The sequence below is a fragment of the Oryzias melastigma genome, linkage group LG14 (assembly GCF_002922805.2).
Source record: "Oryzias melastigma strain HK-1 linkage group LG14, ASM292280v2, whole genome shotgun sequence".
Lineage (NCBI taxonomy): Eukaryota > Metazoa > Chordata > Actinopteri > Beloniformes > Adrianichthyidae > Oryzias > Oryzias melastigma.
In genome coordinates this window covers 11,393,145-11,411,122 of record NC_050525.1, presented here as the reverse complement: position 1 = coordinate 11,411,122, position 17,978 = coordinate 11,393,145, and the positions used below count along the sequence as shown (strand labels likewise).

The 17,978-nt window shown below is 36.9% G+C and overlaps 1 protein-coding gene across 2 annotated transcripts in view; it reads right to left on the bottom strand.

Moving 5' to 3' along the window:
- Positions 1–1,394: 1,394 nt before the first annotated feature.
- The window catches only part of ar (androgen receptor), a 31,192-nt gene continuing 14,608 nt past the window's right edge, over positions 1,395–17,978 (bottom strand). Inside the window, exons 4-8 of one of the 2 annotated variants that reach the window (XM_024262753.2) lie at positions 9,224–9,502; positions 4,308–4,452; positions 2,306–2,436; positions 2,083–2,234; positions 1,395–1,750 (exon numbers count right to left, since the gene is read on the bottom strand). In XM_024262753.2, the coding sequence (XP_024118521.1) occupies positions 1,592–1,750; positions 2,083–2,234; positions 2,306–2,436; positions 4,308–4,452; positions 9,224–9,502 (866 nt within the window). In that variant the 3' untranslated portion in view covers positions 1,395–1,591. The remainder of the gene's footprint in view (positions 1,751–2,082; positions 2,235–2,305; positions 2,437–4,307; positions 4,453–9,223; positions 9,503–17,978) is intronic. The other variant, XM_024262760.1, reaches the window with a different exon arrangement.

Below are 17,978 nucleotides of genomic sequence, written 5' to 3'. Positions count from 1 at the left end.
GGGTCACCAGCAACGCCTCTGCATGGGGTCTGCAGCCCAGCTGAAACCCTGCATGCAAAACGCCTCCCCTTCCTCTGAAGTTCCCTTCAAATCCTTCAGCATCAATTATCCTTCTGTACACTTAAACTCAAAACACAAGACAAAAATGTCCCATATGTCCTTTCCAGGCGTGAGAACTGCAGTGGAGAATGTTGTCAATTAACTAGGAGCATAAACCTACTGAGCCTGGACTGGCTCTGCAGTGCAAATTTGCTCCTAAAAAATAGGTATTTGTTCTGAATGTTTGTTATAAACTCAGTATACATCTCAGCTTCTGTGCTCTACATGCAGTAAATGTTACTGTGACTCCTGCAGGGTTATGCTGCTCTACTTCAATAAAATAGACAGAGGTGATGTCATGCGTGGAGTTAATGGCTCAACATAAGTGTTGGCTCAAACATGGAGCCTAAAACTGCCCAAATAGCTAAAAAGTAAGAGCCAATTAGGGTTTGTTTTCAACTAGAGCTCACAATTTTCCCCTCTGCTTATTTTTAATAAAATACCTTTTGATTAAAACATTGCTGCACACGTGGGTCCGTCAAAGGGACTCAAGGATGTGAAAATTAGAGTAAAAGTAAGGGTCAAGAAACAACAGGCTGCTGGTAAAGGTCGTGCATCTCCTGGAATATCAGATTTTGGCTAAAAGCGCTCTGCTTCTGCAACTCGCCTGCTGGGACTTTTAAGGCTGAGCTGTGAAATTAGCTAAATGTTCTGCAACTGCGACCCCTCCGTGACCGATGAGTTCAAAACAACCGACAAAAAAACAAAAAACTGATGATTTTTCAAATGTTGATTAGTTTATCTTTACTTTAATGTTGTGAAGGGAAACCTGTTTATTTATATTCTCCTTGTGTCACTTTTGTGACTGTTCTCCAGGAACATTGCAAAATCCAAACCGCAAAAAGTCTCTTTTCCCGTGGACTGCCTAAGAGCCCACTCACGGACGTGAGCAGAAACAGAAGGAGCGCCACATGAACACTTCTGCAAAATGTATTAAATTGTATTTAAAAACAATCTAAATCGTAACTTAAAAAAATGTAACTTACTAGTGCACTTCGGGGCATTGCTTTTAAGAAATTCTTAAAATTTGGCTTCCCTTTGGGGGCTAATGAAGTAATACTTACATTTATAGCCGTTTGTTTCTGTGATCTAGTTCCATCTGCTCTGTGAGCCATTTGTGGGATTCATAATGTTTAATAAAAGTCACAAGTGAGGTTTTATAGTGAAGACTTAATTCTGACTTGAAACTTATTTTGCATTTCTGCTCCATTTGTGAACACAAATAGACCTTACTCGGATACCGAAGCTGTCAGGAGATGACGCCTCGTAGCTTTTTAGATAAAATCTCCACCAGCCATGAATACAAAACTGTAATTACGACTAAAAGGTTATAACAAAAAAAAAAAAAAATGAGAGCCTTAATACTGTGCATACAGGACAGAGCTAAAAGCAGTAAAACTGAATTGGTGTGGAAACAGTTCACAGCCTTCGTTGAGAATTTGTGGATGCGGAAAAAACCCCACTCTTCCATGGGGAAAGAAAGAAAAAAGGTCTACTTGTGAAACAGAATTGGCTTTGCCAAACCTGCCAGGATCTTTGGAACATGGACTGAGATGATTTCTCCAATCATCTCCGGAAAGCTGACCTTGGTGTGGAGGGACTGAGCCTGGACGAAAAGGTCAAACGTAAACTGATGGAGCTTTTTTACGATCTGGAGCAGAAGAGAAGACAAAAAAAGGGGGAAAGTCATTTCAAAAAGTATGAGACGTGCATTAACTATGACTCAGGAAGGTTAGAGATTTGCCTTTTCTACTGTGCAGAAATAAGGAGTAGATTGTGAGCTATTAACCCCTCCCTCAGAGCCACTGCACGAGCTGCCATGAAAAATTTTAGCCTAATGAAATTACACTTTTATTCCTCAGAACTGGTAAAAATTCCCCACTTGGGCAAAGCAGCTGAACATTTTTCCAGCTTTTTCACAGTCATGCGTGATTTCTTTTTGCAGAAAAGAACATTAAAACGTTAGGAAGCAAAGGATCTCACCATCTGAAGAGAGTCCAAGAGTCGGGTCAGCTGGTAGAACCTCTGAGGACAATTAGTGGCCATTTGGTAGTTAATGAGACGATTGAGTTCATTGATGTAGGTGAGGCGCAGCTCATCAAAGTACTTCTGACTTTTCAGGCCCTCAACAGGAACTGTGGAAATAAAAGAAAGTGTTAGTGATAGATTTCCGTCAACCTAAAAGTTCCACAACAATGGAACTCACTAATACTGAAGAGCAGCAAGGCCTTCATGCACAAGAACTCCTCCTGGGTGATCTGCAGCAGCGAAAACTCCTGTGACAGATGTCTCATCCGTATGCAGTGCTCATACATTGTAGAAATATGCATCCGGTGTCTGCAAATATGAAAAAAAAGGTCAAAGTGAGATGTGTGAGCTAATAGGGATGCTCAATTTTCCAAGAGGTGGAGACATTCGCTCAGAGGTTAAATCCAGATATATCATCCAGATAACTTGAGCACTGATTGAACCACATTATAACAATAGAGATTCCTGATATCCCATCTTTGACATGGGGGCAGGAGAGAGAGAGAGACAAACACACAAATCTGTTCCATCATTTCTCTGCGGTTTAAAGCAGCGATTGGAAGCGATTAGATAAAGTTAGTCTCCTCCGTGGCTGAACGATAAGACATTATCATCAAAGTTTGCCGTCTCCTCCAACATGCAATCATTCTGCCTTTTATTATGAATGTGGAAATAGATCGTTTAACTTATTCTCATCCCAAAACTGCAGATAAAAGAGAAATGGGAAAAATTGGAAGAGAAATGTCATTTTTCTGTTGCAGTCTACATTTTTTAGATAAACTTGTAATTTCCTAAGCTATAAAAGGTGGATCAGTTGCAATTATGGCACATCTCCGAGCGGGATCTTAACATTTTCTGCCGCTGATATGTTGAATGCAAAATATAAAAGCCTCAGGATCTAGCCCCAGTTTTCCCAACTGCAGCTGTAGCAGTTGTGCAACGTTTATTAACACCAGGAGGACGAGATTTTTTTTCCCATCAAAAAGTTTTTGTCGGCTGTCTGTCCAAACGCATGATCTATGCGATATTTGGTCCCCGTGGGGCTTTAGCTTGTCGGGGAAAAAAAAAAGAAAACACGAGCAAGCTCGATCAAAGATCCAGAGATCGTAAAAGTCAAACATGCAGAAACAATTTGGTAAATCCCTAAGAGGTGTTCATTTTAATGACCCTGTAAATAATGGTGTTTTTGTGGTGTGCCTGGTTAAACTAACGTAAACTAATGAAAACAGACAGAGATCACTCCGCCTGACTCTCTTAGCTTCACCCTCTAGAAGCAAAAATTGTATTAATTTAAAAAAATACAATTGCATATTTAAACCTGCACAGCTGAATAGTCTCACGGCAGACAGCGTGGTGTATCGCAGCAAATGGATTTGTGAAAAAAAATCTCTCTAATGGCCCTCTTTATTTGTCAGCACTTCAGCAGAAGTTTGATGGACATTTTAATTGCGCATCTACCTAAATGTTAATAGCTTATGTGTGTACTTTGAAAGCAATGTGAAACATTATTTACTGTTTAGCCTCTAACGAGAAGGAGCTGTGATATCACCTGATATTTGCTGGCTGAAAAAATTTGAGCAGCATCCTTCTTGTTTGTCTGACAACCCCAAAAATCTAAGTAAATAATGCACTCACGTCTAATTACAGTAGCAAGAACCATGCATTATTTTAATGTGTATTTGTGTTTCTAACCAGCTGGAAGCTGTCAAATACAGTCAAATTACAGGAAACCACAACAATGTCACAGCTCATTTATGTGATCTCCTTCACTGTTTGTGTGCTTGTATACATTAGCTGCAGCTAAATGAATTTATCGGTAACGTGGGTCCCCGACTCGTTCAGATCAGACGCAGCTCAACTGCGGAGAGCCGCCAGACTCTGAGAGCCGAAAATGTTCCTGAATCTAATTTCTCGGCAACAAAAGAACACCTACTGACAAAATTGCTCCTTAAGAAGTCTGCAACTGTTCCTGTTTAACATTTTTAAAATGTGGATCTCTTTGTGTTTGTGCCTGAACAGGAAAGCAAATCAGAAAAAGAGATTAAGAGAAATGAGCATGCCAGCTCGCTCAATGAGGAGTAATCTCCCGATATAAAGAGCGGTGCAGCCACGCCGGCCACTCACTAATGAAATCATTTCAGGGAGAATAATTGAATTCAAGTATTCAGAACTGTACATACTCGTTGAAGACGAGGTCTGGAGCAAAATACAGCATCCTGCCGTTGACGTTCTTGTACGACCTCCATCCTAAAGCAAACACCATCACCGTCATCCACGACTGCTGGATTACAGTCATCTGGTCATCCACATGAAGATTTCGAAAACCTAGAAACAGTCAACACTTTCATTAGGAGGTTTATGCTTTTATAAATAACGCTATATTGATTTTAAATTGAAAAGCAATAAAATAAAACCCTTATGGGAAACTTTAAAACATAGATTTGACCCCAAATTATCCACAAATTGTAATTATATCTAATTAAAAATCCATGTGCATTTATTTTCAAATATATTTAAACTTGTCTGACTGCATTGATGATACTGCCTACTCCTGAATTTTTTAACACTTGACCTGTTCTTTAACAATGAGGGCGTTTACATTTTTTTTAAATTGAACAGTCTGGTTTAATTAAAAAATCCAAATATGGTCCAAATTAAAATATGGTGCTTCTCAATCTTCTAATTTAACTACCTATTATCCATGTTTTTGTCTTTTGCAAAGAAAAAAAAAATTAGGAAGCAAGTTTTTCTGTAAATGTTTCAACTTTGTTGGATTAACTTGGACAAAACAGGCTTTACTTTTTTGTCAAGGTGGATTGTGGGTAAACTGAAACTTCTGGGAAGCTTCTGGCACATCCATCCTTGATCCCAATGCAGTCAAATAAAGCTGTTATGGCTCCTGTTGACCACTGGGTGTCCCTATTCTTTGTTCTTGCTGCTCTTTAAAGCAAGGGTGTCCAAAGTCAGTCCTGGAGGGATGGTCTCTAACTGGTTTTCCAGAAAGCCTGTTTTATTTCCTGCTGACTACCTGGATCAGGTGTGTTTTGCCCATAAGGAGCTTCAGTGACAGGTTGGTTGGAAAACATGTTGGACTGGCATTGGACACGCCTGCTTTAGAGTCAAAATTGTTTGAATTCCTTCACTACTTAGTGAACTATATTGAATACTCGTCATTTTGTAGGAGTGTTCACATCTACAATTCTAAAATTGAATGCCTTAAAAATCTTCCAGAAGTCTGCAAAAAAAAGTGTTTATCGATGCTCACTAGATTGGCGAATATAGACCACAATGCATTGTGTTTGAATGATTTTTCTTGTGGGAAAAAAATATTCTAATGTATTTCTTTTTATTAATCATCCAAGTTTTCAGGAAGTTTGGAAACTCTAAGCTGCCAACAAATCTAGCATTTTTCAGCCTTTGATATGGATGTAACTAATGTTTAAAACCATTTTGCAGATGGTTGTATACTGATCTTAGAAAACAAGTATAGTAATTTTCAGTAGTATTTAATTTTAACTGAAGCTATTATGCGCATAAGTGATTAAGGTTAACCCATCGCTTTAAATCATCTTGCATATTTTTAAGTAGTGGTATATGGTTTAATTGCACTAAGTCTGGTAGACTGGATGAGTAAGTGACACCTAGATATTTAATATTTCCTGACTTTAATGGTATATTTAAAGTTGGCTTCACGTTACCACTGATTTGCTCCAGTTAATGGAGTACTCAGAGATTAATGAAATAACTGTCACTGCTCTAGAGAAAGAAGATTCAGAAATTTGGAGGAAGAGTAATACATCATCTGTGTAAAATCTTACAGATGTTTTTTGTTTTAACTCTTTTATTTTATGGTTGCAGCTAAGGGTTCAACAAATAAGGCAAAGACAGAGGGGACAGGAACTTTCGAAGTTCTAATGTTTTTAGGACAAATCTAAGGAAAAAGACTCTTCACCTCTCTCTCAGGTTAAGGTATCTGTGAAACACTTTTTTTCGTCTTTTATTCATCTCTGTTCTGCCTTATTGCTGCCTTTTCTTCTTCTTCTGTGGTGTCAATCTCTTCTTTTATGCAAAAAAAAAAAAAAAATTCAGTTTTGCTAGATGGTAAAGTTTTCAGAGAAATACTTCTTTATTTGACATCTTCATGCACCAGGTAGCTTTGTCGCACTTTTTTCCCCAATAATAATAAAAATAAAATATGTAAAGTTGTAATAATATTAATAATAATTTTTAAAAAATCACAGAAAGAAAGAAAAAACATTAAATTATAGATTCACAGGCCCAACATACTCTAATGCTAGCTTCATGTAGCGCACTTCCTGTTGCATGAATGCTAGCATTAGCATTAGCATCCTGTTAAAACTTGAGAAAACTTTTTAACAATTGCTAATTACAATAAATTGTTAATTTTTAAAGAACCAGGGTGGATATTACATCCCTGAGAATAAACAAAAACAAAGCAAACAAAAAACAATATTTTGTTCTAAAAGTTTTCCTGTTAGCCTATGAGGCAACAAAGCCCCTCTGTTCTTCAAAACCTTTTATAAATTACAATATTTTTACAAACATTTCAAAACATTTCAGCTCAATTAAACTGAATATACTTTTTCAAAACTTGTTTCCTTGACAGCACACAACTGTTTGACTGTGACGATCGTTCCATTCATTGTAATGATTAGCCATAACCCAGCAACACTCCTCTGACGAGCTGTGTCGTCAATTAAAAGCCCAAAGTTCTGCTCAAAGGCCAATGTTTATCAAAGTGATCCCTGTCATTCACGTCATAACGCAAACAGAGGTTAGCGTGCAGGCCTCAGGCTTCACTGCTTCTGTGCAAAGGAAAACTATTTATAATGAACTAGGGGTTGTGGCTTGTTGTGCAAAATATTTCAGATATGCAGTTCAAGCAAACAGCATCCCCACAGCTTTGACAGAGAAATGCAGACAACTCTATTTCCTGCTTGTAGTTAATCGTCAAATGGGAGGGAGTGGATCACACGTTGGCAATTTATAAAACTTAAAACAGCAAAGGATCAAACGAATTTATACATTTGTAAAAATATTTGTCTCTATTGAGAAACTTCCAGAACATGCAACAAGTGAAAGCAATGTTTATCATTAGTCATACATAAAGATGGATGTGTGTCCAACAGGAGCTATTTTTCTACAAGAGACAGTAAAAAAAGATAATTTCAAAGCAATAGAGACTCACTATCTTATCAAGGAGGCATGCAGAGAAGTCAGACAGCAATCAGAACCTCAGAGAGGAGTAATGATGGAAGGGATGCCTAAGAAATACAACCAACTGTCCATACATGAAGCATTGGAAACTGCCAAGAAAAGACTTGCAGCCTAAACTCCCTACCTGAAGAGTTACGCTAGAGAAACTGAGGTTGAACTGAAAAGTGGACAATGCTGATCCAAAAGGACCCCCACAAGGTAACAGCCTCATTAATTCAGACTTGGCCTCAACACAGGAGGTGGAAAAAAACAACTGCTTATGTTACACACAAGAACACAAAAGGATCGTTTCAAACCATATCTTTGCTTGTTTATGACATTATCTCATCATGGCCTCTTTGAGGATACTTTTCTTTACATTCTGAAAATCCCTCTGTTGCTTCAGGTGGATCTGAAGTTGAAGGAGTTTTATTTTGTATTCACTCATGTTATGTGTCTTTGTGAAAACAAGCTACAAGGACATTTACGATCAGTTTTGAAAAAACTAATATAATTAAATTGAAAGCAAAGGTATAAAGAAGCAAAAATTCATGTGAAAATGTAAAATTTTCTTGTAAACAAGGAATACTTTTAATTAATTTTATATAGAGGAATAAAAATGATGATTTAATAGTCATATGTGGTATCAAAAGGGAAAAAAAAGAAATCAATAAATATGTACGGACAAACATAAAACTCACAGAAATGTTTAATGATCTACATCCAAATACTACAGTAAGTTTGAGGTTAAGTGATTTAGTAACCTTACATTTATTAAATAAATTTAGCTTCTCCTGTAGTATTCATGGCCAAATACTATCTTTATAACAATACTATAAAGAAAGTCTGTCCTTGATCCTATCATGTATTGAATAATCTAATTTTTCATACTGTACAAGGACTTTGACTATATTTTTAAAATACGTAATCCAAAGTACTTTCTTAAATATTAAGGTCTAAGTATCTGTAATAGCTGACAGAAGTGTCTGTGTTTTTTTTTGACACCTTGTTAGCGTAGCCACAGTACAGTAACTTTCACTGTGACGTTGCCAGCATTCTATTTTTTGGGAGAAAGACATCAGCAAAAATGTTTATTTTTAAATGTGTGCACAAATGTTGCCACCTACAGTATGAGTCAGGGTCTTTGTGTTTGGTGAGTTTTGGCCCTAATTTCTACTCTCTTGATCCTCAAAATGATAGTTAAAAACCCACTCTTGATGAAAAATCTATATATTTGGGTGTTTCTAACACAGTTTTGAGGCATTTTATCTGAATTTTTTATGGCACATGTAAAAAGAAACTTAAGCCTAAAATTGCATTTCTGAGTATTTATTTATTCAAGTTGTTGGGAATCAGGAGCAGACGAAAAGATGCAGTTGGACAGAGCTTATAGGTGTGACGTAGACTGCTATGACAAGCTGGCTGGTCTGCTCCATTCCAATTCGACTTGTAGACAAATACATCCCTATACGTCTTAGTTTTCCTCGTCTGAGCTGGCATCTGGCTCAAAACTGTACAGCTTTTAGCTCTAATATTACTCGCCATTTTTTATTCCTCTGGTAATGTTAGGTTGGGGTTGCGAGGGGCTGTAGAGAGCATACGTAAACAGATGGATGACGGGAAGGGGATGGGCTTACTCTACTGACCCGCCCACAACTCAAGGTTTTATTATACAGGTTTTATGATTTGGGCTAAAAACTGCATAATCATAATTAAAAGACCACTGGGAGTGCTTTACTTTAAGAACCAAAATAGTTCAGAAATGCTGATATTTAAATGTACTGTAGTATTAGTAATATACTAGACAGTAAAGTCATTTCACCTTTTGCTAAAGTGAAAACAGCCTGAATGCGATAGTTTCTTTCCTGCGTCTTCTTACCTGGCAGTCCTTTTGCCCATTTGACCACTTTGACCAGCTGCCTCTCCCCCAGCTCGTTGAGGCTGGTCAACAAACTGGCAGCAGAGTCTGGCTGACCACAGTCGTGTCCGGCGTTCACCACTTCTGGCTCAATGGACTCCAAAATGTTAAGGAAGACCAGCTGGGAGTTGAAGTTGGGACCCGATTGAGGAGAAGTGTGGTGGGGGACATCAGCCGGCTCTTGCACAGGAAGATCGTCTTCTGAGTTTTTCTGCTGTCCAATCTTCTTTAGCTTGCGTGCTAATAATAATAACAAAAATAAAAAACAGATTATAATTATACTCCATATAGTTTTAATTTATGATGACAATGATCAGTCCTGAGCCTCTGTAGAGCGCTGGAGGGAACAAAAAGCCTCTTTGTAACTGGGACGACGGTTCCGTTTCAAATTATCTGTTAGAGATTTCTCACACAGATGAAGCAGATTTTCTGGATTCTTAAACTATTTCATGGAAATATCAATTTTCCCCAACAATCTTCAAAGCTGATCCACTAATAGCTTTAACGATATTGAATCATGTTTCATTTGAAGGAAAACTCTTCAAACAGATGAGCCTCATCAGATGGAAGGGCCTGCTGTCATCATGTGGCTTCTCACAAACATGTGGACTATCAAACCTGTTTTTCTGCTTACTTTAAGACGTGCAATTAGAAAATAGGTTTGTGTTTTATCTTTTTAATCGCCTTCTATTTTTACTTTTGTTGAATTTAACCTTTTGTGAGACTAGTTTAACAACAATAAAGCCTTATTAGCTATATATTTTGACTTATTTTATTTTTGTTAACAAGAAAGTGCAACAATTACCAGAAAAATGTCTAAAAACTAAGAATACTGTGGATTTGACAGTGAAAAAACAAAGATGTCAGCTTGTTTATTTCTGAAAAAGCTAAAAATGTGTGATCCAGTTCTGTGAAAGGGGATCCGTTATAGTTTTAGGGGGGAAAATACAACTTTCAACTAATTAAAAAAAAGAACAATATTTCCTCAATAATCGCTCCTGACTGACAGAAATGAAATAACTGTTAATTGTCGCTCACTGGAAAACTCCGAAGAGTCTCATTAAAACTGCAGCTTAGCTTCTCCAATGATAAATATTGAACTACTAGTCATAAGCATGACTTAAGTCTCTCTCAAAAGTACCTGCGTTGAAAGAAAATTGCGGATTACGTAAGATTTCCATTTCCATCCCTGATCCAATAACAAACATTTCAAGCAAAAACAGTTAATTAAAAATTCCTTCTGGGATAGTCGGCTGTGATACAGGCAGGCATCTGATCTTTGTAGAGCACAGTGTAAATAGGTTAGGTTGAACTAACCTTCAAATCACCATACTTGAAATGAAGCCAACATAAACTGACAAGTGATAGAAACCGGCCTGGATTTATGTAGAGATTTTCTGGTTTTGCTGGTCGCTCGCAGTCACGTTTAGTCATTTGTGCCTCATCAAAAAAAAAAGTCGTTTTTTTTTTTTTAATGCTCACAAATCAAAAACAGTTTGAGGTTAAGTGGAAACCACCGATCTACCGACGGGCAGAAAGTTGCAACACAAATGTATTCAGCTCAATAAAATAAATACACAACGAAGCTGACAATTTTTCTTAAACAATAGTATTGAGAGTCTGTCCGGGTTGAGATGAAAACTTTAAAGTTAGAGTCATTTTCATTTCTGTCTTCTAAAGCTTTCAGAAAATAAACTGCAGAATGATCCATTTCAAGCAGATTTCCAAATCAAACAGCACATGGGAAATCTATCAGCGCTCTCCTTCTTAAGCTAATGTACATTTAGGTGAACTTTCTCTGTCCCTTTCTGCATTTTGGCATAAACGCTTTTCAAACAAATCTGTCTTTCGAATACTTCAAAACCTAAACGTTTTATGTTTCTCTCTCTGTGTGTGTAATGTGTGAATGTCAATCCAGGTTACAACAGAATTAGTCAGAATATTGAGTTAATCCTGCTGGAACACAAGCACAAAAATATGTAATTAAAAAAAAAAAAATCTCAATAATGAAAATACAAAACAGTTCATATTTCAATAAATTTTAAATAAGGCAACATGAAGAGCATGCTCAGAAAGAGCATCAAGCTACGTTCACACCACCCTTGGTAATGTGTGTTCAAGCGACCACTTTCAATGAAAAGTCTATGTAATCACCCGTAAACGAGCGTTTCGGGCTTCTGCGCTCAAAACTCTTGGATTCGCGCGAGTTTCTACAACTGTTTTTGGGCTCTACGTTCAAAACGCGTGTTGAAAGCATTGACATATATTATTTTACTGGACCTATTAAGGTGTTGACCTCACCAATAGAAAAAGCCTCATCTCTAAACCCTTGTGAAATCAAGCCAAAACCTTCTCTTTGACTTCCTGATCGTCTGCCGCCATTTTGAAACTCATCGACAGTGATTGGTCCGAGTCACGTTTTTAGAGGAACTGCAATCATGAGTTAACTTGTTCGACACCCCTTCCACTGAAAGCGGCTCGGGAGAATCTGTCAATCAAACATTTGAGGTGCGGCACCACATGCTTTAATTAAAGCATCTGATTGGTCAGTTTATAACTTGAATAACTTGCGATAAAGAAAAAAACATCTTCTTGGACATTCTTGGAGCCAGCGGGTACTTCCTATTTAGAACACAAGAGGGGAAGGGTTGATATGTCCAGTGATTATACAGTCAATGGTTGCAAGTTAAAGCCTGGATGGTGTCCCTTTTAAATAATGGAAGTTTCTACTGTTTAAAAAGTTGTAGCCAACATCCCCTAGCGAACAATAGAAAAAGAGGAAGAAAAAGTCCATCCCTGCTTGTCAAGTGTGAACACAATGGGCTAACAGTTCATTCAAAAACAAGCGTTTAGGGCGGTGTTCAACAGGTGTATGTCGCTTTAATCATTTCAGTAATATTTATTACTTTGACACTTTCACTCAGTGTTTCATTTGTCTATAAATCTGCTGGTTCAAGACACTTAACAGGTTTAACAGGCCTCACTAGCGTGCGTTTGTATATTTGAAATGTAGGGTTTTTTCTAAATGATTGAGCGCTGAGCCCAATCTTTTGTTTTACAAAAATCATGAGGTTGCTACATGAAGCAAAACACAAAATATCTTTACTCCATGTTGAATGTTTTGTAGAAATATACAGTAAAGGATTTTTAAAAGCTTGACTTGTCATACAAAATTCTAAATGAAAACATCTTGGCTTTCACTCTTAGTTTGATTGTGATTAGAAATGAGTTGTTTAGGCAAAACAGTCGCTTGGTTACACTTAGATATAATTTGTGCTCTGTAAAATCCATCCATTTCAATAGATAATGCCAGAAAATATAAAATACACACTAAAAAGTCCCAGTTGATAAAAAAAAAAACACTGAGAAAACAGAAAACTGAAAATGGCTTCAAAGTTATATTTATTTTAGTCTTTAATGTCAGATTAAAGTGCAATTGTCGAGGCTTTTGAACTAAAACATGATGGATTAGCGAAGAAATTATCAATCCTGCTGTTTATAACCCTTAGAACAATAAAATAAACTTTTCTCTGCAAATGTTTATTCTTTCTTATTGAAAAAAGACATCAGTTCTTTCATTCACTAACAGCAGCTTAAAAGTTTAATGGAGACTGGGCGCACAGATTACCACAGTATATCAAGAGCCTTGGCTTTTGACTGAGCCCCCCCTCACACTACAACAGCTTGCATAACTGCAAACATTGCACTAATCCAAACCGTCAACCTCCATTCTTCACATACTCCCTCCTCTTGGGGGAGTGACCCATTCTTAGGGAGGGCGAACTGCCTTCTCCGTGGCCTTGGACTTTGAGGTGCTGAATCTCATCTCAGTGCCTTATCACTATTGAGGATTTGGACAGAGATCTGAAAAACATCTGTATAGCTAATTTGATGGCCACACATGAAATGTGAAATTGGGCTGATAAAGAATATTGTCTTAATTTGAGAAAATGTGCATCAAATTATATCTTTTTGCCAGCATGATCAGATTATAAAGTATCTCATAAGTTGTAATAATTTAGATTTATCCAATTTTTTTTTCACCAAAACTAGGAATAAAAATACATAAATCAAGGGCTCTAATCTCTAAAAAACAATAAAACCACCTAAAATAAAAATAAATTCTCACATTTAATCATCATAAAGTAAAATAATATGTTACAGTAAATGTTTCTTGATAACCTGTCTTAATAGGATTCAAGGGTGAAAATGAAGAACTGTGGAACAATGAGGGCAAGAGAGGAGCGACTGAAGAGGCAAATTACCGGAGAGTATGCTCTATTTGACAATTACAATGTCTAAACTGGTATCTACGAGGTCAACCAGCTTTTTCAGGGCATTTGAACACAATGAAGCTTCTTCACAGCAGTCATTCTGACATGACACGACAGGAAATGCACAAGTAAGTTAATGATGGCTGCCTTTCAGTTGCAGGGAAGTGTCGCGCATGCAGCTCCAGACTGCATCACAGCTTTTCTATGCCAAGTCCAAACATCTACTGTGAAGGCGGTCAATTGCTTTATCAACAGAGTTAAAAGAATCAATTAAAACGGAACAGTTGGAGGGGTGTGGGCTTTGATTTGGGACACTCTGAAGGTAAAATCAGGTTAAAGCCACCTATAGTGGTGATCAAAACCGCAGCTCTTTCCCTCTTTCTCTTCAGACGGGCGTCCCCCTCGTCTTTCTCACTTGCAGATCTCCCCTAAACTGCAGGAACACACATGTCTGCCTCAGGTTCTTTGTTCTTGGTAAACACTGCTGAGTAAAAACACGTTTCGTAAGTCTGCGGCGAGACTGGCTGCACAAGGAGAACAAAAGGTGTGATGACAGTCCTCAGACCCAGAATCCCGCCGCCGCGACCCTTCCCCACTCCGTCACACCAGAAATCAACCGGACAAGACCTGCCAACTAAATGTAGGAGCCGCTTTTCTCCCACACTTCATCGTCCTTCACCCGCCCAGTTTGGCTCCAGTCTTTTGGCTTCAACATTGTGTTCTGTTCGTCATTATGCTTACGATCTTTAAGGCAATTTCTTGGTTTTATTTCCTTTTTAACAAAAAGTTATTTTCAGGTTGTTTTTTTTGTTACCCGAGTAACCTTCTGACCTGCCTACCAGCTTTTGTGCAACAATTTGTCTCGTATGCGACTTCCCCTCTTCTTGTGTGTGTTAATGGACTCTGGCTACTGCCCTGAACTCATTATCCTCTTTTGTCATAACTTAACTGCACCCATCGTGCACCGATTTGACCAAACATTTGACATATTTTTCATTCTGACCTAATTCACGTTTTATTGTCCAAGCTCTTTCTAATAGTCTTTTATATAACACTTTGAGGCGGTAGGCGTAAAGCCTTTTTTTTTTTTTACAAGGATTACACCAGTGGAACCAAAAGAAAGCCATTAGGAGCAGAAAAGGAAAAGAGATCTGGACAATACAACAAAGATTTCAGTTTACACAAACGGTTTTTTATGTTTCCTGGAGAACTAAGCACTAACGAGTCAACAACATTGCGTGGAATAATTAGTGGGAATAGATTACTCATAAACCTGACAGATTAAAGGGGAATTTGATGTAAAGACAATGCTCAAAAATGAAGAAACAGACATTCTTTAACCAGTTTTGCATATTTGCTAATTAAAAAAATAAAATAAATAAGAGAATAGGTAGTTTTTAAGTGAAAATTATCTTATTTCCAAGGGCTATGGCACATAAAAAATTAGATTTGTTTCAATTTAATCAAGATTTTGATAAATATGCTCTGATTAGATGGCTATATTTAAAAGTGTTCCCCCCCTAATTTATTTTGTCAATATGACTATGACTTTTTTTTCCCCAAGATTAGGAAATCATCAAGCTTTTTGAGCATTATGAAAGTACCAAAGCAATATTTTTTAAAGGGTAACCAAACACTAAATTAACCTTTTTGTGCTGTTGACTTCTATAAATGGGGCTTTAAAAATGTGGTCTCTTGGTCCTTGCCACATTTTAAAATTACAAAAAAAAAAGGTAATTAACAAAATTTAAAATAAACTTGCTCCATTCCTGAAATTATAGTCAAAAATTGGGCTGGGTAAATAAAATTGATTGATCAATTTGAATCTATTTAAGCTTAATAGATCAATAATCAGTTCATAAAAAATATAAATCCATTTATCACATAAAGCTAAAGTACGTTAACTTGATGCTAACATTTAATGGAATTTCCCTTAGGACGCCTACTGCTAATGCTCAGTTGACCTGAACATACATTACTAACTAAATTAACATCTTTATAAACTCATAGGCATGAATTTTCCAAACTCTTTTAAATAAATATTTTTTAAAGTAACCATTTGTGGTCTAAACCATAGTTTTTTCCTCCTTCTGTCTTTATCTTTTGGAATAAGGTGTAACCCTATAGCGCGATTGCCACCTAGTGGCCAAACTGAAACGCCTTCCAGGAGAGGCAGAACAATGTTTACAATGTTAATGATCTAAAGATTTTTGTTAGAACTTTTACTTTTGAGAAACAATGTAACATTGTATGCTCTTAACAATCTCAATATTTCACTAATACATTTTACAGTATGTGAACTGTATCAGATTAATATAAATATATTAAAATCATAAAGTAGACTTAATATATTTCTAAACAAACTCAATATTTAATTGAACTGAAGAATTGAAAGAATCGGAAAAAATTGATCCAAGCTCTTGTGAATCGAATCATTTTTCGAAATCATTATCGAAACCGTCTGTGTGCTGCCCCCTACAGGTTGAAACGATGTATTACAGTTGAGATTTGTGATTTGTCGACTGGTGTAAATCCCTCGACATTTCAGAAGTTTCACGTCATTATGCTCTGTAAGTGCCAGTGTAAAAGCCCCGCCCATCTTTGATTCTGTAATGATCGGTTGTTATCGTGTTAGCTTTAGCATGCCTCATAGGTGTTTTGTCTTTGGTTGTAAGGAATTTACTGACTTTCCAGTGGACCTGGAAGTAAGGCTACAATGTTTTAATGTAATTGGCATTGAATCCAGTGAACTCTCTCCTGATGATGGATTTACAGTGAATGTTTCCCTCAGGTTTGTTTGCTTAACACGTTAGCCTTTATTAGCTATGATGCTAGAATAATTGTATCACTCAGACAAGGGTCTCCTTTGGTCTGGACGATGAGCGCCGGCCCTGGGAGAACATGGAAGAGAAAAATCCTCAACGTCCATAGAAAGTTCTGTGGTGAAACTGGCATCACTTTGCTCTTTAGTCTCCATTTTGAAGACAAAGAGTGACCATGTTATCTCAAGTTAACCTCACTGTCAATCACAAAGATTAAGAAAAACCATAACAAAAGAAACATTTTTTAACAAAATCTTAAGCCCCTAAAATTATTTCCTTCAATATTGAAATCTGCATTTTTGGTCCTTTCATTTGTAACAGCCGTCTGCCCCTCACAAAATATTGTAGCTCTTCCACTGAGAGACCCAAAAACAAATTAGCATAAAAGGGGCCTATAATATGGAAGACTGACTCTCTTTGCAGCAAAACCAAAAATTGAGGCAAATTAAAATAATTAAACTTGTTAAATATATTTCAAACAAACAAGAAAAGTGGTAAAAATACAATTAAAACCACTTAAAATAAACTCAGAGAAAGGTGAAACATTCATTTAGGCAAACTCAGACAAAGTAAGCAAACACATTTTAACACAAAACAGACACTGGAGTTACCTCTGAGTCTTAGACAGAAAAGTACCACAGCATGCCAACGTAATGAAAATCTTTATGTGATTAAAAAAAAAAAACACAAACAAACCAAGAAGATTCCACACCTTTTTTTGTTTATTTTCAGTAATGAGCTGGCATCAAAATGGCATTTCAATAACGATTTCAATAAACCATCCACGTGTCAGACTCGACTGCAAATAATTATTACCTCACCTTTACTCCACTTGAAATATCAATAAAACTTCACTAAAAGGCTTACTTTAGCCTCAAAGTCGCTACTTTTTTCTGACTAACATAACTAGTACCTACATGTTTTTTTGAAATAGATCATTAAAAAAGCTATCGGTTAACTGGATTAAATCATCGCCTCGGGCCAAACTGTCTGAGACCTGCTGAAGGAAAACCCTTTTGTGTTTTCACGCCTGATCCCTCAAAGAAAGTGGCATTAACAAGGTTTCAGCATGTCTGTCAATAAATGGGATAGACGAATCATTAATGGATGACAAATGGATTTTGATTCTTTTGGATGAAAGCTGAACGGTGACTCAAAAGCTGGCAGGCCAGCCGACCCTCGAAGGACAGATTTTACTTTAACGACACACAGACGGAAAACTTTTGTTAATGTCAATCGTTAAACAAAAAGGTTTAACCCTAACATGGTGGTTGTGAAACAATAAAAAGTGCCTGATGTAAAGTCACACAGAGCTCTTAAACTGCAGACTTTAGAGGTTTTTTTTCTTTTTCTACATAAACCAGTCTGAAATTTATCTCCCTCTTAGTAAGAAGGGAAAAACAGATGGATAATCAGCTTCCTTTAGGTTTTTGCAAAAATAAAACCACTACGATGGCTTTTTAGGCTGCTTTTATATGGGAATGTAATATACAACTCAGACATGCAATTGATTTATAATTATGCAAAACTACAATTTCAGAAGGTCTGTTTTTATGTTAAAAAGATGATAAAAAGTCAAACTCAAAGGCGCCAACCTTAAAAAATAAATTTAAGATCAAT